We start from the raw sequence: 25,005 nt of genomic DNA, 5'->3' as shown, positions 1-25,005 counted from the left end.
TTGTTTTCATAGACCTGGTTGCTTATTTCTCTCAAATCTGGCAACAGAGCAGTAGCGTGGCGTGGGGAAAAAATTAGGGGAAGCCAATAATACGTCCTTTCTTTTGGGGTGGGGGGGGTGTGGTGGTCAATGTAATAACGTAACCAGATGAGTGATTACAGCGCCCGGTATCATTTTACACACATTTGTATCATACAGATGCAGCACTTACACACGCCTGTTATTTAACCGACAGGTCCGCACGCACTCTCCAGCCGAAACTCTAATAAGCATTCATTCACAAACTAAATCAGGAGACCTTTAACGTTTTACGTCCGATTCGCTCCTTTGTTCCTCGCTGTACACAGCTCCAGTTTGGGCATTGGCCTGTCATCAGATTGTATTTGTTGCTGCTGCTGCAGCGGAAGTTTAGTACAATTATTTTTGATTAAATACTCCAAATCTCCACCCTCCATAATTGCACTTGCTTCCGTTGCTTGCTCCTTTCTAACGGCGGTGAGAGTGGTGCAGTGACGCTATCTATCTTCTATCGATTAGATTTATGATTCGAGAATTATAAAAGTAGGGTAGACATGTGGATATTATCCAACTGAACAAAACGTGCATTTACCTAACAGGTTTGTTTTCCACTGACCTTTTTTCGAGCTATTTTCCAAAATCCTATGGAGAGAAATCCCATTGCTATATTTTCCGCTTTTTGGGACGCGTCACTGCACCACTAAGTTGATGCGATTTGATTGGATTGTGAGGGAAGCCAGCCGCCTCTGGCTTCCCTTGGCATGGCCCTGACCAATCACAGGTTGGCAGGGGCATGACGTGAGCCTCATCTGATTGGTCAATCCCTCCATTTTTTTTCACCAAGAGAAGCAAATTTCGGCTGGCCTCCTCTCGCAACAGAGAGTGCAATCTACTGTTTCACCATAACATGTAGAGGGGCGCTGTTTCAGTCTTTGAAAAATACTCAATGAGAATGGGGGAGAGACGGGCCGGCAGCAACACACAACAAAGAATTTCCGAAACTAAACAAAGTGTTTTTATTTATTTATTAAAATTATAACTACAATCCGAAAAAACAGGGGCTAGCCTGGCTTCCCTTGGCCTCCAGGAGAAAACGCCACTGCAACAGAGTGGGCAGGGCGCAGTGTCTAATTGTAGCAGTAAGCTAACGAGTACTGATAAGCTTTATTTTGTTTTGATCCAATGCTGCACAACTGAACTGATCCAATGCTGCTGTGAAAAAAAGAAGCTATATCCATGTTGGATAGAATATCCAATTTAAATTAAAAAAAATAACCCTAAGGGACAATTTGAGTACTTTTTTTCTTTTTTTTCTCTGAATGCATTGCATAAAGATCAGATCGGGAAAAATCGGTATTGGCAAATTGTCAAAATCAAATGATCGGAATCGGATCGGGAGCAAAAAAAGGTGATCGGGACATCCCTATCTTAAAGGGGAACTATCATGCAAAATGCACTTTGTGATGTCTTTTATACATACATATGTGTCCCTGCGGCGTCGGGGAAGTCACACAGCGTCAGAAAATAAAACCCTCTCTCTTTTCATCCGTACCCAAATCTTTTAAAAATGGGTGTACAACGAGTGGATACAGATTCCCATCCGAACTGACGTGTCCATCCGAACTGACGTCGGCGGACCCACAGAATGCCTGACGTGTTTTGGACGTCTTTGTTTACATTAGCAAGCTTCGCTAAAACTCAGAGCTAACCTGTACTGAAGAGCACATGTGTTTAAAAAGCAGGAAATACAAAAAGGAACTCACCTTGTGATAAACCTGCAAGAGAAAAAGCATTTGAGCTCCATACTATTTCAGAAATAATCCTTGACGTGGTTTAAACAGGAAGGCGTTTTATCACAGCAGACTTTAACTTTATCTCCGGTAGAATTCTGATCAGGCATTAGCTCCGCCTCCTCTTACTTATTTTTTTCAAGCTAAGGACCCAAGATCTGCGTTTCCCTAACAGGGCATCAAAAGAGGGGTTTGAGCAATATGAGGCATGCCTACAATGGGTGATCTGTTTGGTATTTTGAAAAAAGAACTTCACAGACATGTTTTGTATAGGTATAGCCCTACAATATATGTTTCAAATATAGCATGATAGGCCCACTTTAAGGTAAAGAAGTAGGGTAATTTACCAGCAAAAGGCCAACAGATATAACTGGCAACGCTATGAAATTCGCCACTTTTCTGCCAATGGCGAAATTATCGGTCAAGTTCAATTAATATCCAGAGACTCAGGTGTTTAAGGCCAAATGACAGACTGGCTTAGTGACAGTAGTACATCCGTTTCATATCTCACCTCCTGAAAACTCCACCAAGGCACTACTTCCTGCCTAAAGCAGACTGTTTCCAGTAAGTGAGAAAGCTTCTGACACGGAAATTCTTCTATTGTGTGAAAGGGAAACTCCAGACAATGTGCTGCCTAACACTGCAGACATGATCTGTTAATATGAGAAAAGAGCTGAAGCCTGTTTCTGTCTACACCTATAACTACACCCAGACACCTTCCTGACCAGACTCCCCTGAGAAAATGAAGAGCTTTGTGAATTCAGTGTCCATAGACAGGAAATTAGGAGAAGATGGATAGATAGAGGATACAACCTTTGGAACATAAGGTCAGGAAGTTGGAGGAGAAAGGTTGAATACAGATTAGATTCCAGGAACAGAACTGAGGAAGATTCAGAGAAGATGTGAAGTACAATGGATAGAGGTTTTAGATACTTACGCAACTCGAGGACATTGGCCCCAGGTACAGCGTTGATAGTCTGGTTTTATGTACGTCTCGACCCCATCCTCCATCACACAGCTGACAGTGCGTGTCACCACATAAGCACACCAGTTCCTATGAAAGAAGGGGAAAGGAAATTACAAATGAATAACTTTGTGATGACTGGCAGTTTACTGTAAGTTCAGAGTCAGGCGTTGACTCAAACATAGCAGCCCTTTTTACACACACTCCGTAATAATAATCAAAAATCTAGTCATTTGTTTGACTCCACTGTGAGTTTCCAGATCAATATCTCAAACCCCAGACTGATTATTATTCTGTACAACATTCAAGAGAAATGGTCCACTGGTGCAGATGTCGGATCAGTTCATGATAACTGCACGAGTTCAACAATGGCTGCCATTGTATGCCTGCCCAACTCCACATCAACAAACCCACAAAAGGACACACACACTGCATGTTCATGTGAAAAACTATCGTTAACACTCATTCCACACAGCTGGGAAACCCTAACATGGAGCTAAAAGTGGCTGTGTTGAGCCACCAACAACATTATAATGAATCAGTTGTATTTAAGATAATAACCCCAATCCACACCCCAAATTGAAGATATGTATTTATACTAGGGATGCACCGAATATTCGGCCCCCGAAAATTATCGGCCGAAAATGGTTAAAAAGGCCCTTTCGGCGAATGTCAGAGAACAGGGTTACGTTGATCATACTCCGCATATTTGTCCGGGTGTTTTGATTTCAAGTGGTGGAGTAATCCCGAAGTGGTGAAAGTCTTTGCAGTTACACCCCCTCGAGAAATGTCAGCTGAACACGTTTTACAAATCGCAATCCGCGCCTCTCTCTGATATCTTTAAATATCTCCAAGCGGCAGACATGTTGGCTCTGAGCCAGCCGCGAGCATGGTCGCGCGCCGTGCTTGTCGCCGCGTTTTGATTACGTCATCACAACAACATGTTAGGTTACCAAATGTATAGGTGCATTTGTTGTTGTTGAAGGCCTGGCTGTTAGTCTTTATTTACACTATTTTGTTGTAGGCCTACTGGCCTAGATGTTTATGCAGTTTTAAAGCACCTTGGCTTTGTTCTGAATGCGCTTTGTTGTAGTTATCCTACAGAGAAAAGAAAATGCACTTGACTTGGAATTAATGTACTGTATGCATTCAAAAGTGCTGAATAAATGTTTTATGGACCCATAATAGTGATTATTATTTAAGTTAAGTTAAGTTAAGTTAAGTTTGGCCATAATCATGTATTTTTCCATAATCAGGTCGCTGAACAACATTGGTAAAAAAAGTCTACAATATATATATATATATATATATATATATATATATTTCTATTAATCATTTTCGGCCTTTCGGCATTCGGTTTTCGGCCAACTGTTTCCTATTTTCGGTATCGGTTTCAGCCAAGAATTTCCCATTCGGTGCACCCCTAATTTATATTTTTTACCACTACTGCTATTTATCAATCTAGATTGTTTTGGTATAAGTGTTAGAGATATCTGAGAAAGAGATCTGCTTTCTCTCCAATGCAAACTCAGTTTGTGGTTCTGAAAGCCTCCAAGAAAAACATTTGAAAAATTCAACAGTAAAGTCCATCCCAGTAAATCAAGATAATCTACAGATCTTGTTGAGAGGAGTTTCATGTAGGACCTATTTATCTTCTAACCAAACTACACATGCCATTTCAATTCATATAGAACCAAACGTGGATTAACTAATCGGAAAAAGGCTTGGGTGTAGTTTGGTAGAAAGAAAGTAGTTCCTAGAATAAACCATAGACATACAACTGTTGAATATCTTAAGTGAATGGATCGTGATTTCTGGAAAGGCACATTATTGGTAAGTTTTTTAAATATTCTTTCCGGCATATTTTAGTAACACAATCCAAGTCTATGGATCGATGTATAGCATTAGGGTTAGGTGTTAGGGGAAAAATATGTATTTTAGATTGTTGGCAAACCTTTCTTTTTAAAACTCTTTTGCTGCAAGAAATGTAGGAATCATCATTGATTTGGTGGCCACCAAGGATGATATAGCTAACACAAAAATGTTTTACACATCCAGCACACAAAGAGAAACAATAGCATTTATTTGGAGCCTTGTTTTCTACAATTTAGCTAATGTAAGTGGAATATTCATTCCCTTTTAAGTACTTTTTCCCTCTCCACTAACTCCTGAGGGAAATATCAAGCTCAGAGCTGCCAAATGCTCCACCATGTCCACCAGTTACCAGCTTTGTCTGTCCTGTGACGTACAATGGGTTTTTACGGAAAAACAACGGCCTTCTGTGCCTGAAATAGCAGTGGGTTAATCACTACAATGTGCAACAATTTATATTACAGTTGAGCCATTGTTAATAAAAAAAATACATCGATCATAGCAGCTTAAGATGAAGTCATGTTTAAACTCAATCCTATTCGTGCTGCCTGTTGCCCAAAAACACATTTAAAAATATCGCCTGTGTAGTGGATACTGCCAAGATTCAACAAACATTATCGTAAACATTTCTATATGTTTCTATGTCAAACTCAAAGGGACATAATTATGAGAAACACACAAACTCCCACACGCTCCCGCCCTTGCTTCAATTTGTCCCCATGCCTTTGAACCCCCTTGACCTCTCTTAATAACAACAGCAGATATATTTAAGACACAGCCATCCTTCAGTCGCTTTCTATCATCATTTTCATATTACCCAGAATTCCCATCCACTGCTATTTCCCCGGTGGTTATTATGTCCAATTAGTGTCACTCTCAGAATCATCTGAGGCAGGGCCATGAAGGATTTACAGATAAAAGTTGGAGCGTACAAGGAGTTCCTTTTATGCTGGAATGTCAATCAGCAGCTTTTCTAACTCGGTCTGTCTTCAAGCCTGTCTTTCTTTCTGTCTTTACATCTGTCAGTTTTTCTTTCTGCCTCTATGTCTCCCTTTTTGTAACTCATTTTCCTTTTTAGGCCGTCTTTCTCACTCTTTCCATCTCATTCATTTCTTATCCCTCTACCTGTGTCTTTTCTTGTCCATCTCTGTTTATCATCTCCCACTTTCTCACCCCTTCAACTCGTGTTTTTTCTCCTTCTCGCCCTCTGTGTGACTACGCCTCTCCCCTGATCCCCAGAGACTGTGATCCTCCCTTCATTCCACAGCTTTTCTGACTGACAGAAAGAGTTTATCATGTTCTGATCCTCCCATGTACCTAATGACCTCTTGTTCCTGTTGCTACTGTACGTGGGAAAGTTAACACGATAAGTTAACCAACTCTACTGTAAAGGCTTTTTGCAACAATAACGAGGAACATTCAAATGGTAGGTTGTCATGGAACCACATGGCATCACTTTGCATGTTGGATCGACCTGAGTACACCACAAGCACCGCTGGTAAACAGTGAATGAGGCTTAGTGTGGACGTGCAACCGTACGGACTGAAATGTCTCTTCAAAGCCTAGATGCTTATGTTGATATAAATTATGGGCTCAAATCAAGAGTACTTTTTTATTGGAAAATTTGATTACAAAGGATAATTTAATTGGGTATAATACACAAACAAGGGGCGGCATCTGTAGTAAGATGATTTTTTTTAGAATATTAGCCGCCTACTCAGGCTTTGTGTTTTAACCAACAACCGCCCTAACTCATAGTTGTAGTTTAGCTATAAAGATAGTTTGGTTTTTAAAGTATTTGCTAATGTATTGTCAATTTGACTGCCTCTTGAATACAATGATTATCAGAGTTATGAGGGCTTTGTTTGTCAAACAGATTTCAGATGAGACCAATCAACCAAAATGATCTGTCTCCCAAGGTAGGTTCAAATGTAGAATGTCACAAAGTAGATATATTGAACATAGTTCCATCTAATAATAATAATAGATTTAATTTGTTAGCGCTTTTACAGGTGCTCAAAGACGCTTTACAGATAATAGAAAAGAGAAAAGAAAAGAGAAGAAAGGAACAACAAATAAATATATAGTTAAAGTTAAAGTCAAATAATACAAAAACAATCACACATGAAAAGCCAGATTGAAGAGGTGAGTTTTGTGAGTTTTTTGAAGGTGGTGAGGTTGGTGCAGTCTCTGATGGGTTGCGGGAGTGAGTTCCAGAGGGAGGGGGCAGCGACGGAGAAGGCTCTGTCCCCCCAGGTCCCGTGATTGGTGCGGGTGGGGATGGATAGGAGGTTGGCTTCTGATGAGCGGAGGCAGCGGGAAGGGGTGTGGTGGTGCAGCAGGTCTGTGAGGTAGGGGGGAGCCTGGTTGTTGAGGGCTTTGTAAGTAATGAGGAGGACTTTGAAGTGGATTCTTTGACGGACGGGGAGCCAGTGGAGGTTCTGGAGAATGGGAGTGATGTGGTCTCGGGAGCGGGTGTGGGTGAGGAGGCGGGCAGCAGAGTTCTGGATATGTTGGAGTTTATTGAGGAGGTTGGATGGTATGCCATAGAGGATGCTATTGCAGTAGTCGAGTCGTGAAGTGATGAATGCATGAATCAGGGTTTCAGCAGCAGAGGAGGAGAGTGATGGGCGGAGACGGGCAATGTTAAACAACATCTAAAACAACATCAGATAAATCAATATCCATATCTGTATCACTCTCAAAAATCAGTTGGTCTATACTTCTTACACTCAAGTCAAGTTTATTTGTATAGTCTACTACTGCAAAAAATGTCTATGTTCAAAATGGGATTTAAAAGCCTATACCATAAAGGTTCAATTCAAAAAGTTTGCAATTTTGGTTCCCTTAATGTCTTTGTAAGCCAGTAATGTGTGTAATGAGCCCCCGCTTTATGAAAAACTGCTTATCCCTATAAGTTTTGCTGATTTTGTATTTTCATGTTGCTTTGAGCTGATTATGAATCAATGCTTATTTCCAGGGGGATTCAGTTCAGCCTGGATTAAACCCAAAGTGGAGCATAAGGGAATGTCATTTGGCTAAAACCAAAGCGTTTTGGAACTCCTTTTCCAAAGATCTGCGGTTCTTCACTGTGATCCACATGGTATTGAATTGTATTTCTCTGTTCTGTGGTTTGTTACGTTGTAGTTACAGTAATGATTCTATCAGAGCTTGGAGCGCTGATGACTCAGAGCAAAACTCTGCCATCCTACATCAGAAAACTGCTAGCGTCTGCTCGAACAGACACAGCTGTCTTTCCCCTCACAGTGATTGTTATTTCATTATAGCATGGGTTATCTACGGTTTGTAATACTGCACTGTGTATGTTGGATGCAAAGTATCTCCCTCAGGAGTTGGGCCAATACAGAAGGGATAGACAACATACGACAGCAGCTCTGTCTCTCCTCCTGTAGTTCCACTGTGTTGTTTGTGTCACTGTGATTCAGCGGGCCATTCTGCCAATCTATTATCCTGTCTTACAGACTCAAAGGGTCACAGAGAGCAGAGATAAAGCATAAAGTTGGCAGCGTTCACACCCTATCTGCGCTGATGGAGAACAGGCCCTGCGTTTTACATAAATAAACCTAACTATCTCTCTTTGTTCACTACTGAGCAGACACAGATGTGGACACATACACGCACATATGCACAGAGAGAAGAGTTGGGCAAGAGTGCACGAACACATCTTTTTGAACAACAATTTTCTGTGTGCTCCTTAACCCTTACTTATCCAAGCTGTTACCATAAGGTATGACTCCCGCTGCCTTCTACACTGGTGAAGTTGCTCAAAATAGAGGAAGGGGGACAACCAATGAATGTCTTTATTAAGGACGTTAATGAGGGACTCAAGTCAAGGCAGCTGCAGCAACAGCACAGAATGAATGAATAAGGGCCAATTGAATCGCACTCGGGTCAAGAGAAACGGCTGGATAATGGTGCATTCACGTGCAACTCAGAAGGTCCCATTTCAAGAGTTTTGGAAGTCGTTCTTATCATTTTGGTGTTCATGAGCTTTGAGTCTAATTGGGGAGAAGCTAAAAATAAAATGTTTTTTATTTTATTGCTCACAAAGTTTAAAGAAGAGAAGATCCTTTATTAATCCCCAAGGTAAGATAAGCTGGTTTCTGTTAAATATACAGTATACAAAGTCGTTACACACATGCACAGGACCTATACATTACTTTATGTCTGAATGCACACAAACACACATGCATTTTTGGTCTGGAGAGATGCCAAAGCAAGCAGGCTGCCAGGTTTTCCGGAGGAAGGGAACAGTTAGGGGTTCGGTGCCTTGCTCAATGACACCTTAGAAGAGGTGAACCTGCACCTCTCCAGTTAACAGTCCACACTCTGCATTTTTGGTCTGATCGGGACTTGAACTGGCAACCCTTTGGTTCTCAAGTCCCTACAGACTGAGCTGGTGCCACCCCCATACAAAACCAACAATTAAACAGCACTTTTATAGTTTTTCCAGTATAGTATTTGTGTGGGATTTTAACAATTAACCGACAACAAAATGTTGACCAAACACTGCTATTGGGTAACACAAAAAAAAAGAAAGGGAAAAATAGGCTTGTCACTAAAAGGAAAATAGCTAGTCTATTAAAGGTCATCCTAACTGAAGTGAGCCTGAGCCAGGCTTGTTGCTAACTTCGAGGCTTAACCCCCTCTTTATACATCTATGGCTTAACCCTTATTCGTTAATCAGCTTGTAATACACAAATGGAAACCGAACAGATTAAAGCTACCTAGGGCAGACACACTGCTGACGAGCTGTTACTTAAACAAGTTGATTCGGTGGAAACTTAACGTTACTGCGAAAGTGGCTACATGTCTCCAAAACAACACAGCTGGAAGTCTCCAAAACGGGTGAACTGGGAACTCAGTTATTTATAGGGTTAGGGTCAGTGAAAATTCTGTAACATCGTATTAATTGAACATAGCCTGCCTACAAAACAGGGTATGCTGAATCTAATAATTATAAATATGTGCTTATAAATAGAGAGGGGTTTTGTGGGGCTGTTTGCAATAGCTGCAAACGTGCACGTATAAAAGAGGCATGGAGCATTGCAGGAGAAACCGACCCCATATTTTGCAAAGAAGTATGAAACCTTAAAGTCGAAAAAGTGGATTCCTTTACATGTTCCAACTCAAAGGAACCAATTATGTGAAAAGAGTCGGTTGGCACATCACAAATGCAGACACACAACTCCCTCCGTCTGTGCAGCTTCCTAGCACCCACACACCGCCCTCACTGGTGGTTCATTTTCCATCGTTCCATCATGGTCTTCTAACTCCAGAACATAAGAGGAGCCTTTATATTTATCAGAGGATGACTAAGTGTTAGTGTAGCAGAAGTGAAAGTGTGTGTGTGTGTGTGTGTGTGTGTGTGTGTGTGTGTGTGTGTGTGTGTGTGTGTGTGTGTGTGTGTGTGTGTGTGTGTGTGTGCGTTTATGTGTTTATGCATAGGCGTACGCCCTTCACAAAAAAGCATACAGTGAATTTGTTAATGTCTGCCTGCTTGCAAGTTGTATGTCGTATTGGTGACAAATTCAAAACAACATTAAAGCTCCAAACCCATTGGCCTTTCTCCCTCTCTGTCTCTCATTCTCTCTCTGTGCCTGTAACCAGAGTGAAGTTAAGCATTCCAAACAGTAATCCTATAAAGTCCCAATAATCCAAATGGCCGCGGAGAAATCGCTCAGATGAAAGTCCACTAACTGGACTTGGCATCTCTTCCAGAAGTGTAAAACACAATTACAAGAACACACAAGACATTAAACAGACAAGCACACGCATTCATGCACTCACAAGGGACCTAAGGACACTCTCAAAAGCAGTAAGACACACACATATATACAAACATAAAAAGTGTATGAGGCTAACTTCACTGTTACTTTGCTAGCTAATGCCAACATAATTAAACAGCCTAGTATTGTGTTCAATTGTGTGTGTGTGTGTGTGTGTGTGTGTGTGTGTGTGTGTGTGTGTGTGTGTGTGTGTGTGTGTGTGTGTGTGTGTGTGTGTGTGTGTGTGTGTGTGTGTGTGTGTGTGTGTGTGTGTGTGTGTGTGTGTGTGTGTGTGTGTGTGTGTTCAATGGCATATTCAGCAGCTAATCTCCCTGTTTCCTTTCCCATCAGCACCACAGAACAAACAGCTGCACATAAACAGTCCAGTCCCTGCAAATACTTTTGAATGTTTGTTGCTACAATATGTTGTAGATTTTGTTATCAGACAGCAGCAGTTACAAACAATTTTTTTAACTAGAGTGTATGACTTTATGTAGATTAAGAACTTAAAAGTTGTATTTAAACCTTAGTAACTCAATAACTAAATAATGTTTTTTGGAGATTATCAATGTTTTACTTTATTATTTGGGTGTGCAAGCAAACTACTTCCAATGTTATATCGTTCAAGTAATATTTTGAGCAGTAATCCTCATAAGCAAACCCAATATGGAAACGTTTTTTGTTATAATAGGATTTGGTATTAGCCCAAAAAAATAAAGACTATTTTCGATATGATGAGTCATGAATTATTGCTGTGATGCAGTCTTTTCTTCTGCCTTTTTGGCCGCTCCAAGTACTGCTGCGGTAACAACATGAATAGTACAATAAAAATAAAAATAAATTCTACCACTACATTATCAGTAATAAATTAGCTGTTGTTAACTAGAAGAGGCATAATACTCAACCAGCTAATCCTCATCCTCAACACCTTCTGTGTTGGTAAACCAACATTTTTTGTCTAGTTTTGTCTAACACCATGTTTCACTTTTACAAGTGGAGAGACTTCAAAGATGATGCCTAAGTGGTTGGTTTGGAAAATCCACATCTGAAGGGAGAGAATGTTAAACCATCAGCAGTAATGTGTTTGCCATTACTTTGGGCTTGTGTTTGTACAAACTAGCGCCAAGCATGTGATACAGATTTAAAAAAAACGTTCTTACTTTGTGCAATATTCCGAAAATATCCCACAGTGAACTTCTAAACCTGTATTGACTGATTTGTTTGGCCACAAAGGGGTAGTGATAACAAGCTGAAAACACAATGCTAACTAAATATTATATTTTTAATTGATATGGCAGTTGTTAATTCACTCAACCAACGGATAAATATAACTAACTTCTGGGGTAACTAGCTGGCTCTTTAGCTGTAAATGTTCCACTTTCACCAGCTGGTCAATAACTTTGTCTGTGTGCCGTTTGTCGTGAGCAAGTAGTGCACAATGTGTTTTTGGAGCCACAATGCTGCTCCGTCTGGAAACATCATAAAAAAGGAGTGCGGTGAAAGTGAACCATAGTAGTAAAGCCAAAACGGTAAAGTCACGGGTCGTAAAACCAAAACAATGAGCTGAAAGGCGCTAAAATCGAGACTAGTCAAGTGACAAGTCTGAGTTTCATAACAAAAGACCAATTTCTTGCACAATAGACCATGTGATCCATCATTGACAATAAATATGGCAGATTTAAGGGGAAATAAAACGGGAAAATGTTGTTACATTGCATTTAGCTTACGCTTTTATCCAAAGTGACTGACAATAAGTGCATTCGACCAAGAAGATACAAACTTGAAGAAAACAGAATCATATAAGTACATCAGGTTTCATAGAGCCAAACATTTCAAGTGCTACTCAACTGGCTATAGATAAGCCAGTCCTTTATTAGTATATAAGTGCTCTGTTAGCAGTTCTTTGTTAGTAATTCTATCGCTCGAAGTGGAGTCGAAAGAGATGAGTTTTCAGTCCCCCCCGGAAGATGTGCAAGCTTTCTGCTGTCCTGATGTCAATGGGGAGCTCTTTCCACCATTTTGGAGCCAGGATAGCAAACCCACGTGTTTTTGCTGATGGGAACTTGGGTCCCCCTCACAATGCGGGTGCAGCGAGCTGTTTGGCTGATGCAGAGGCGGAGTGCACATGCTGGGGTGTACAGTTTAACCATGTCCTGGATGTAGGAAGGGCCAGATCCATTCGCAGCATGGTACGCAAGTACCAGTGTCTTGAAGTGGATTCTAGCAGTTACTGGAAGCCAGTGAAGGGAGCGGAGGAGCGGCGTGGTGTGGGAACATTTAGGAAGGTTGAAGACCAGACGAGCCGCTGCATTCTGGATGAGTTGCAGAGGTCGGGTGGCACATGCAGGTAGACCAGCCAGGAGGGAGTTTCAGTAGTCTAGGTGTGAGATGACGAGAGCCTGGACCAGAAGTTGCGTCGCTTTCTGGGTCAGCTTGGGACGTATCCTCCTGATGTTTTAAAGCGTGTATCTGCAGCAGCGGGTTGTAGCAGCGATGTTTGCAGTGAAGGACAGTTTGTTATCTGGGGTCACACCCAGAGTCCTTACAGTCTGAGTCGGGGAAACAACAGAGGGGCCGATGTTGATTGTTAGGTCAAGATTGGGACAATCTTTTCCCAGAAGGAAAAGCAGTTCAGTCTTCTCAAGGTTGAGCTTGAGGTGGTGAGCAGAAATCCACTGACAGACAAGCAGAGATGCGACGACCTGGGTCTCTGAGCGGGGAAAAGACAGAATTAATTGGGTGTCGTCAGCGTAGCAGTGGTATGAATAACCATGAGGGCTAATGACTGATCCGAGCGGGTTTGTGTACAGAGAGAAGAGGAGGGGACCAAGGACAGAGAGCTGAGGGATCCCTCAGGGCATGTTTCATCATTGTTAACACAACAGTATTCTGAAATTGACTTAGGATAAGCATATCAGGAGCTATATGTGTCTTCACACATTCGTAATGCATACCAAGATGGATACATTAACAAGCACAGGAAACAAGCCTGTAAAAAATTGCACGCATGTTATTTAAGGTCCCATGTCATGGCCATTTCTACTGATCATAATTCCATTGTTGAGGTCTACTAGAATAGATTTACATTGTTCAATGTACCAAAATCACATTGGTTTCTCATACAGCATCTCTGTATAGTATGTGTATTCACTCTCTGTCCTAAACGGCTTGTTGGAGCTCCTGCAGCCCCCCCCCCCCCCCTCCCTATGAGCCCACTGTGCTCTGATTGGTCAGCTCGCCCACTCTGTTCTGATGAGTCCACCACCGTTACTGCTTAACATCAGTGATTAAGTGTTACAATGGCGTTTGTTAGCAACCAGAAAATGACACCAGTAATGACAAACAGATGAGAATGCTTCGTGGGGTCTGGGTGCCGTGCTGCCGGGATGTTGCGGGACTCGCTGCCCCACCCATTGAGGATCGAGGAGCGGACAGTGTGAGCTGTATTTCTGGTGTCGTTTCCTGGTTGCTGCGTGGGGTCTGCGAGACAGCGAGACACCGCGGAACTCAGCCTGAGCACACACACGTGAGTGTGTGGCGAACTGTGAGTGGAGATCCACAGAGCCGCGGCTGAGAAAATATAAGGCTGAGTGAGTGTGTGTGTGTGTGAGAAGCTCCACGGATTGGTCCATTTGGACCTGGGCATGGTTACGTCACCATACTCAGGAAGAAAAAATGGAAAAAGACAGATCTCCAACGAGGCGTTCTGGGGCAGCATAGACAGGTCTTTTGTGTGTTAGAGTTTTACTCCCTACAGGGTATACTTTGAGGGTTTGTGACTCTGCAGACCGTTCACATGCAGAAAAAGCTACATAACACACAAGGGGACGGGTAATAACCAGAAAAGCATGTCATGGGACCTTTAACACAAATACACTTTATCCTTTTCCTGCAGACAAAAAACACACAAACAGCGTTTTCATTATCGCTCTGCAGGCACCTAGCAGTGAAACGTCCATTGTACACGTCTTATTGTTATTTATTGAGCCATAACTCAGCGTGAGTGGAACTCTTACACATGTCTAAGCATCACTTTATTTCCCAATAAATGTCATTGCCTTGTAAAAAATGCAGACAGACACTTCACAGCTAAAGCAGGAAGCTGCGGTCTGACAGGTCAACCCACACATACCAGGTTCATTTTACTCAAAAGTATCTCTGCATTAGTCCTGCAGAGGAGCATTGTGGGTAAAAAGGGGAATAATCATTGACAAAAGTGACATGGAGAGTAAGTGGGAGGAAAAAGGAATGTAAGAAAGAAAAAGGGGAGCTAAGGTTTTACTACTTAAACAAAGAAATCACTTGGCGGCGCCTATTGTTGAGGGATCTTTCATTTAGCTTCAAGGGAAGGCTTTGACAGCGTCCTGAATGAGTGGATGGAAAGGGGCGGGGCTCACTGTTTGAACTGTGGCCCAAAGGTCAAGCACCCCTCCAATGTCCTTGTAAAGGTATACCCCTGTACACACAGCGCAAAGCACACTGGCTGTCACACACGACAACATACTGTACACACTCGAGTGCACTCACTCACGCTTGAGTGGTCGCGAGCCGACAGAACAGGAGACTTACTCATCCTCCAGTCCTTCTGCTCTGTCTTCAATTTAAGTTTTACTCCACACACACACCATATATCCTTTAGACCCAGCATCAAGGGACACGGTGACTGTGTAAACTTCTCTCTGATTGTTTAGCCTTGCGGTCACAAAGATATACAGAGAATGTCCATGATACTGCCATTTGCTTTAGCATTATTGCTCAGATACGTCAGCGCTCCGAGGGCTGCAGGTTTTTTTTCTGTGGTTCACTTCACCTTTTATGGAGGCATGTGCATTCGAGACATAAGTCCTCTCAAAGCCTTCTTATTGCACATGCCCAAAATAACACAGAATATTCATGCAGGTAAAGCTTTATTAGCTGCTCTGCAGTACACAAACAGTCAGTTCAGTGCCTTGTTATTACATATAGTCTTTAAGCTGTGAGGAGGCTTATAAACAGTTCTTGTGTGGTTGGATGGGCTGAGTATTGGGATGGATCCAAATATATGGATTTCTTTAGGTTAATCTCAACAAGACAAAGAAAGCTCACTCCAATGAAATACATGCTGGAAACTATGGTCATTAAACTACAATGGCTGTGGCTGGAAAGGATCCCCTTTCCCACATTCACATTACCATTTATAATGAGATTTCTTTTCTGCCCTAATTAGCAGAAACGTATACAGATGGAGTGAATTTGGATCCTTTCCGAGCTTCAGTCAAGAAGAGGACAATCCGGTTACGGCCTAATTGCATGGAGACACTCTGTCGCAATTTAGAGAGCTCTCCCAATTGTAGTGACCAAGCCTTTTAACCGTATCAGTGTTCATCGTTGAACATGTATAAGGCTTTTTCCACAATTGCAATTACTTAAGAGTATTCTAAGAACTGCTGCTCCACTGGGGGTAGAATATCTTGCTCAAGGGCAATTATTAAAGGAAGCTTATAATTACCAACAATTATTCTCTCTGTGTGCCCAGATTGCCATACCATATGGCATTCTCATGGGATAGTCGATCACCATTAGAGTACAAGAATTACTGAGGCTTAATGTATTCCAGGAGTTATTTTCTTATGACCTCCTGTATCTCACCAAATTCCTTTCAACAACTGAAGAGACATGAACTCAGTGCTATTATTCAAACTGTATGTAGAGAAATCAATAACAGAAGGCACCAGAAGTGAAGAAAAGTGAAGAAAAGTGAGAGACGTACGATGATGGCTTCATAAGGACCCTGGTCTACTGCGGTAACTGCCCAATCCGAAACTGTTATCCCTTTTCTTTTTTTATTGATATTGCTTGTGTTTCTCAAATATTGAAGCCAAAGGGCAGCAGAAGAAGAAAGAAACTCTTGTTATTTAACTTTGGAAGACTTAAACTTGATGTTGATGAAACCTGAAGACGATTGAATAACAAAAATGCACGCCAGTACAATAGTACTGGAAAAGCAAAGACCTCCGTGAAAGCCATAGTACTTTCACGTAACCTTTGGATGGTCCCACTGCCAAAGTTATGAAATTGTTCTTTAAAACAAGTGGAACAACATTGATGATGAATGGAAAATGCGATGTATTTTATCCCTTTGATCCTTTAAATAACACTTTGATATATTTTTTGCAGTGACTCAGTGGGTTATGAAAGGTAAGATGTTGGTTGCCTAAAAAATTTTCTTCGAAGTTCGATTTTACTGGCTATAGATCCACCCTGTCGTTGTTACTTCTGGTTGTAAAAGAACATGAAGGTGATGGCCAAAAACAACATGGCGTAATCAAAAGTGTCAAACCCAAGGCTACAAACCGGTAGTCCAAAGGGTTACTAAAAGGTACCTACGTCCACTTCTTAGAAAAAGTTTATGTGTAGCATTTATCGTTCATGGAGCTAAGCCATAGCTCGAATTGTGGCTCATTGGTTCTCCTGTTTTTCTTGTTACAATCCACAAAGCAGAATGCCCTAAAAACAACCTACCTAAAACAACAGAACTCCAGTGAGAGAATAAGAGTATGTGCAAATGGACCCTGCATAGAGCACCCCAATGCCAATGTAAAGAAAAACATGGGGGGAAATGGATAGAAGACAGAAAGATGATGAAGAAGAATACTCTCCAGTAGTAATCTACTGTATTGGCCGCCACTGGTACTGGCATAATGTGCTTTGAAGGAATCCGGTCCTTCCTAATTTTTTCTATCCTGGTTCCAAAATGGTGGAAAGTGCTCTCCGTTGTTATCAGGACAGCAGGATCTTCCTTTGAAAATTAATTGTAAAACCCACCTGTTTCACTTGTACTTTGAGCATTAAGCCCAACACACACTTAAAAAGGAAAAACACTTCAATAATTTATCCCATTTGAAACTAAGGCACCTTCACTTAGAAGGGCTTGGCTCATTCGAAGCAAATATACCTGCATTTTTTCTGTTGTTCCGAGTTTGTATGTTTATGGTTTATGCACTTATTGTAATATGCTTTAGATAAAAGTGTCAGCTAAAAGTTATGTATTGTCCTTTAAACTGTACACAGGCCTAAACATATTAGCAGTCCCCAAGCATCCAGCCCTCAAACACATCACTCCTCTGTCAGTGTCTGCAGCTGGTGTGCACTGCTGACAGTTTGGCAGAAGATGTGTCGCACAGCTCAGGGTCCTCCTGAGCTCCACATCAGACCCCTGCTGGATGTATTCAGTTTATTCAACCGCCTTTATCACATATGGAATACTTCACACATCTGTCAAAACAGATCAATGGGGTTCAAACAGATGTCAGAGGGGCAAACCGCATCGCCACAGGCCAGTGCATTCTTCCCCCCGATGCGTCACTTTGTGTGTGTGTGGTTTGTATGAGTGTGCGTACGTCACAGGCCCGCCATGCTGACTCCTTCATAGGCTACTGGTTTCAGCTAGGGGAAAGGTATTTAAGGACCTAAACCAAGTCTTCTCTTCAACTGTCACTCTGTCTTTTCTCCTGTGGTTATGCTCCTCCCTGCCTTTTCTCACCCTTTCATCCTCTCCTGTCACGACTGCTCGGGTTCTCCCTCTTCTCCCGTTTCTTTGACTCTTTTCTCTTATCAGGCCTGTTGTTTATCTTTAAATGTTCTTATCAACATAATTCTTTTAGGGCCAGGTATTAGGGACAAAAACAAGAGGAGGAAGATTTATATTTCAAATTTTGTGAGTAAATTCAAAATACAAGAAAAAGGTCGATCTTAAAGAATATCCTGTGTTTGATTTATTTGTATATATTAAACGTTATTCCCAATTCTCAAAATGGTATTATAACTTTTGTATTAACATTGAACTTCATTCTCAACTTTTCATCTTGATTGCCAAGTATTATTTATTCTCATATACCTGGCACTGTTAGTCTTCCCTACTTATCTGACCTTCTCTCAATCCGATTATGTTATTTTCCCCTTTGTTCACCTATCATCCTCTTGACTTTTTATCAATTATTTTTCCGTTTACTCCATCAATTATTTCTCTATTTTTCTGAATCTTTTGCCGTGTGTTGTGCCACTGCAGCAGCAGTACACTTTGCTATGATGTAGAGAAAATCTTGATAGAAGCTAATTTTGCAGCAGCTCAACTCCCAGAAGCCTGGCTTGCCTTGCACACACCACACACACACACACACACACACACACACACACACACACACACACACACACACACACACACACACACACACACACACACACACACACACACACACACACACACACACACACACTCTCTCTCTCTCTCACACTCTCTCTCTCTCTCACACACACACACACACACACACACACACACACACACACACAAGTACAAACACATGGAGGCATGCAGGCAGACACATACCACATGTGAGAGATGGACTCTGTCATTCACTCGTTCAGCCTTTTATTCATTTACACACAGCTACATATTCAGCCATTTAATTTGGCAAAACTACTGTATTCATTCAATTATAAAAACTAAAACAAGTCTCACACATACATAGTCCACAGAGGTGAAGGGGTCGTGCACATATGGGGCCCTCAGGCAGAAGCTCAATTACATGCTAATAACACACTATGGGGCAGCAACAGCACAATAAAAACATACGTGAGTTGGCTCACTGACAGTAGTAACAGCTTTATGTGCAGGGACCCCAACAGTCATCAGTGATTTACAAGCGACAGTCAATCAACTGTCTCTAAAAACGTAATGATATTGTTACTGTCTCATAAAGAACAGCAAAATGGGCATTTTGGGAGTCCTTCATCTGAATTTAGAATTCCAAGATGTACACTTTCTGGATTAATTCAGTCAACAGTTCAGTTTCCCCTCAATTTGTCACTCCCTGTAGAGCCCATTCACCATCACTTGACTGCAACTTGCTGTTTGCCAACATGATGAATTCCCCTCCAAAAAGAAGCTGGGGGCGCTTCAAGATACTCTGGTTCCCCCTGAAAACTTTTCACTTGGGTCCCTGAAACAGTAAACATCTATAAACCATGTCCAGCTCTGGGGCCCCCCTTGCATCATCACACAACCCCAACCCACCCATCACCTCCCATTCAAGGAGGGCCCCCTAGTGTAAGAGGCCTAATCACCGATAATATGTTTCCTCTGAAAATAAAAATGTACAGCATGTGCACTTCTGCAAGGGACCATATTTTCACACTATGTTCTCAGAAAATGATATTCCCAAAGGACATTTTCCTGAATATTGAGATGATTTTGTCACATTTTGTCCTATAATGAGTGTTTGGTTAGTGCTGGGTTTTTCTTTTTAAATATTTGAAAATTATTATTATTATTATTTTCTTTTAAAGATTTTTAAGATTTTTTTGTCACTAATAGTCTTCCGTACTTATCTAACCTTATTTTGATCAGATACGTTATATTTTTCTCTCATTGTCTTGGCTCTTTATTACTATATTCCACTACCTGATTTGTCAATCTACAATCATTTTCAGCCCTTAAATATTTCACTTTTTGTTAGCAAGGTCCCACTTGAAGCCCCTAAGGACCCCTATAAGTCAGCGTGTTTCACTAGAAGAACCTACCACAGTTAAGGGGAACCTCACCGAAATATCATAATCTTAAACAAACACGTTTCCAATGAAGGTTTTGAACTGCAGCCTTCGGGGTGTTTCCAGTGCAAAGACAACTAACCACACACATGCACACACGTGTGATTCCCTTCATGTTGATCCTACCTGTGTCTGCTGGCCGCTCTCTGCCCCGTCTGAACGCTGGATTCCGAATATCCAAGACTGCTAACCCGGGCCAATGTGAAGGCAAGCAGGTAGAACAGAACCGTCTCCATCCTCATGGCATAAACGCAAAGGAATGTCAATTTATTCCTAAACGTATCCTGGAAAAGTCTCACTGTAAGTGCGTAGTATCTTCAGTGACGCGCCGTGTGTAAATGGAGATGGAGAGCCATGACTTTAAAACTCCCGCATAGAGTCCAGGCAAGTACATTTGACATGGTAAACTGTCTGCGCCGAAGAGAGGAGTCTGACTGCTCTGCAGAGAGGGGAGCAACAACAGGAAAGTTTCTTGTCAGAGCTCCAACAGCAGTCATGCCCGCTCTCTCTCGATCCCCCGCCCCCCCCCCAGCATCTCCCCCCGTATGCGTATTTGAATCTTTCTCCCTCCCTCTATTTCAGTTCCATTCAGCAGCTTCACTGGCACCGTAAGGTCATTTGCCAAAGACATTTTGCAACAAGTCCAAAGAAAACAAGGAGACTTAAGAGGACTTAACAGTACCCTATTTTAACTTCTGAAAAAGGTGGAGCTCTTGATGAAAAGTGTCCATCATGGGAACACTCTGCTTATTGTCCCATCATGCCTACTAAAACAAGTTTTTCCAGTTTTTATGGAATTGTAGAAACATTTATGTTAAAGTTTCTGAGCAATTTAGGGTATTCTGGCACTTAGCAAAGCCCATTTAAACTGTGCCATTCAGCATTTTTATAATACTAAAACACCACTGCAAATATCTTTACTCAACTTATTTTATCATTTTTATTTCACATTCTAACTTGTGTTTATATAAATATTGTGTTTTATTTTATCTTTAATAAGACATTTAATTATGTTTGTTTTATCTTTTTATTGCAAATTGTTTCTTCAACCTCTTATGTTTATACAAATGTATGTATTTCATATAATTTAATTTATCTTTTTATTGCACATTCTTATTTCAACTTCTAATGTTTACATAAATATTCTTTTTTTTTTTACCTTTTTTTTTTATTCTCTTTTATAATGAAGGAAATGTCATAAAAAAAGATTTCCCGGGAAAATCCAAATAATTTGATTCTAAATATCGAAAACGTCAAATGTAATATTCCTTATTCCCTTATTTGGAGGCTTCAAACACATCAACCTTGGGTAACTGGGATGAGATAGTAGAAGAAAAAAGGAGCCGAAAAGTCAGTGAAGTGGCTCAGTTATGTCCGTTCCAGATCAATATCTATCTAATGTCAGCAAACATTAGCACACAAAAGATACCGGTCATCAGGGCCGTCCCTCCCTACAGGCCGATCATGCAGACTGCGTAGGGCCTCACCTTGCGGAGGGGGCCTCAACTGAGCCGAAAATGCAGTGCACCTATGCGCTTATACGGCGCAATTAGTGTGGCGCGGCACGGTTTCGCCCTGCGAGGCTCCACATGCAAGAAAAGTAAAAAAGAAACGCAATTTTTGGGATCAAATGACATCAATATAAACTCAAGCTAAATCAACATATATGAGTTGTCCAATATATGAAAAACATTTACAATGAAATTCTCAACAGCTTGACAAACTCCATTATGCTGTTGAAAATCATGCTTGCTAAAAAAAAAAAACATGCTTCACCTGTGTAACACAAGGTAATCATTCAAAACACATGTACAGAAGAAAAAATGACATGAGATTATTTTGTATGGTCAAGAATGAACTCTCAACCTCAGTATTTCTATTTTTTAATGTAAAACACGTTTTTATTTATTTGTACTGTGGACAGAGTATGGCATATCGTTTTATAATTTGGCAAAGAGAAAACTGAAACCTCTCAAAGAACATGGGTTGAGTGGCAGTTTAATGGCATTCAGCAAATAGAGTGTGTGTGTGTGTGTGTGTGTGTGTGTGTGTGTGTGTGTGTGTGTGTGTGTGTGTGTGTGTGTGTGTGTGTGTGTGTGTGTGTACACTGATGGCTGTAGTGCCCCTTTCCTCCTTCGTCATAACCACAGTCAATCTTTACGCAATCAGCCTGTCTGCCCCGTTTCCCTTTTGATCCGTATTGCAGATTCCAATCAGACAAGTGGAAGCCTTCTAACAGCCCAACTGGTGGGAGAGACGCACACACAGCACATAGTAGCAGCTCCTTATCCTCTGGGTTAGAAGGCTGCTCTCGAGGTGTGATTGATGCCTGATGGCCCTGGCCAAGAGAGTTTGACTCCAGGCCATGATTTACATGTGCACTTATTTCCCCCCCTTCTACCTCTTTCCTGCCATTATATGTGTCCAAATATAGCATACATGTCAAAAAGTTAAAAATAGACTTGTGCAATTTCAGCAGTTCAAAGTTAAATTGCCTTTTTTTTATGGTTATTCATGTTTTTAAAGACTTTATTTTTCCCTTCAGCCAAGATTGTTTTCTTTTCCAAGAGCTCCTTTGTTGTCCTGGTTTATTTCTTCATTTTTACTCAATGAAAACTGGACATCTCCTTCCAGAGGAATGCCCAACTCAGCAGCCCTCCCTTCAGCCGCTAATGAGATCAGCTCTCCCAGCTGCTCTGTCACTGACTCCCCGACTCCCCACTGAGTGGAGCCAGGCACACTGAGGGAGATCAGACCAGTGGAAGAAGTATTCAGATGCTTCACTTGAGTAAAGGTACCAATACATTATTGTCAAAGTACTTTATTACGAGTAAAAGTCCTGCATTCAAAATCTTACTTAATTAAAAGTACAAACCTATTCTCAGAGTAATCTTTAAACAGTGTGTGTATACTTATACTTATATATGTGACATTTCTAGATTGTTGCATCACGGAGCATTTTACTGTTGTAGAAAAACACAGTTCGGATTGACTTTTTGTAAAACATTTAAATAATTTGAGTGACATAAGAGTTCCACTAGTTTAGTTTTTAGAGATGCATATTGTTAAAAGAAGCCAACGCTGATTAATAAAGTAAAATTACATAATTCCCCTTTTAAATGTTGGAGAGTAGAAGTTTAAAGTAGAATACAATGAAATTAGTCATTGTACCTCAAAATCGTACTTTGGTAAGAGTACTTGATTAAGTCTACTTAGTTATCTCCCACTGCTGGATGAGACCTTAACAAAAACAGTCACAACCTGTTCAATGTAAGCATTATTGATCTGATTCCAGCAGTAAACTGCTAAAGTAAACCAACCCCACATCAATCAAATATGTTAAATGAAGACACAGTCAAGTCAAATTGTGTCCCATGTGTCATTTGTTCCATGACCGCTTTGTTTGTCTTGGTCTTTATGCCCTTACGCTGGTAATGCACCATCAATATAAATCTAGTTGACAGTTGAAAGAGTCTTAGTATTTGGCGGACACATAAAGTTAGCCAAGGCCGGCTAAAACTCCCGTAAAGTGCAATCCAAACACACAGACCTCCAACCTTTTTTTGGCTCCATGCTTAACAAGGCAAATTGGGAAGTACTGACTTACTATCATTTCCCCCAAAGGCCTACGGCTCATTTACTCTCGCTGCAATTTAGATACTGTACCTTTTCTCTGTATTTGGTATGAGATGCAGACCAGGCAGTAGTACAAGCGATAAGGCTGATGATACATGAGAGTCCTCTTAAGCCATGTGGTGCGTTACACAAACCAGATAGAAGAACTGTAATGGTGGTGACTGAGTGTAAAGAAGGGGAGAAGGCTGTGAAAATGTGGCGTTCATCTTGTAAGAACTGACGAATTATAACTCATTCTCCCATTGTTAACTATAAATCTTAAAAAGCAATTCAGTTGGACAGATAGACATAGACACCGTCACACCCTGCTACATTCCTTCCCTAAATTACTTCCTCCTCTGAAGCCAATGCTGGCCAAGATTAATCTCCAACATTTCCAGAATAAAATGAGGGAATAAGCAGCAGTTATAATTTAAGAGCGGTTTGAGTTTGAATGTAATTTAGAGTCAGGTGTCGCCAGCTTATCTGCTGCACATATCAAACAAACTGAAGTTCATTCCACTTCTGTGTGCTGTGAAGGGAATAACATATTTCATCATACTGGAGAGTGTGGAGGACTTTCTGAAGCTATTTTTCCACTTACTCATTTTCAGTTCCATTTACCATGAAAGAGGAAGATTCTAATGAAAAGGCTGCCTGCATGGTAGCTGCGGAAATCACCCATCATAAAGGAAACGAAAAGTTAATACACTTTCAAGACATTTTATTTTAAACCACAAATCAACCTCAGGGCATCACCAAAGTAAAAGTCAGGGGATTTCCATGGACTGCTCATTGTTAAGACGGCCCATTATTCCGAACCTCAATAGTCCCGAAATTGTCCCTGTAGACCCATTTGTGTATGCCTTTTATCTATTCTTATGTATGCCTTTTATCTATTATTGTAATATTATATTTTATTATAATGTTATGTTTGCTGTGAAGCACTTCAGTAAACCCTCTGTTTTTAATATGTGCTATATAAATAAAGTGGATTGGATTGGATTGGATTTGTCCAGAAGACACACACTGCAAAATACAGAAGCACATGGCTAATTATTCAGCAGAATCATGTCAGCACACCTTCCCAATTTGACTGAATGACTACTGCTTCTGGTTGGCTAGTTGTGTATTGGTTGGGTTGGTTGAGTTACAGTAAGGCAGTGGTTCTCAAACTTTTTCTGTCATTCCCCACTTTGAAGATGTTGGCCTCTTCAAGCCCCACCTGTTCCTCATCGCTCCAATAAAATGGTAGGCCAAGCTCCTTGTGAAGTGGTGAGGTGCCACTCCACATTGCTTTTCTTCCCGACTGCAACGCTGTAAATTATTTTGGTTTCAGTTGTGTGTGTGTGAGCAGGCTCGGATTGGCCAT

General features: G+C 41.1%; 1 protein-coding gene across 1 annotated transcript in view; it reads right to left on the bottom strand.

Annotated features, from left to right (window-relative positions):
• Positions 1 to 20,496, bottom strand: part of emilin1a (elastin microfibril interfacer 1a) — a 35,409-nt gene extending 14,913 nt beyond the window's left edge. Inside the window, exons 1-2 of the mRNA XM_079645936.1 lie at positions 20,145 to 20,496; positions 2,746 to 2,862 (exon numbers count right to left, since the gene is read on the bottom strand). Of these exons, the coding sequence (XP_079502062.1) occupies positions 2,746 to 2,862; positions 20,145 to 20,260 (233 nt within the window). The 5' untranslated portion in view covers positions 20,261 to 20,496. The remainder of the gene's footprint in view (positions 1 to 2,745; positions 2,863 to 20,144) is intronic.
• Positions 20,497 to 25,005: the final 4,509 nt, after the last annotated feature.

The sequence above is a fragment of the Notothenia rossii genome (genome assembly GCF_949606895.1).
Source record: "Notothenia rossii genome assembly, chromosome: 8".
NCBI lineage: Eukaryota > Metazoa > Chordata > Actinopteri > Perciformes > Nototheniidae > Notothenia > Notothenia rossii.
The sequence above is the reverse complement of the archived record's forward strand: the minus strand, read 5'-3'. Positions and strand labels throughout refer to the sequence as shown.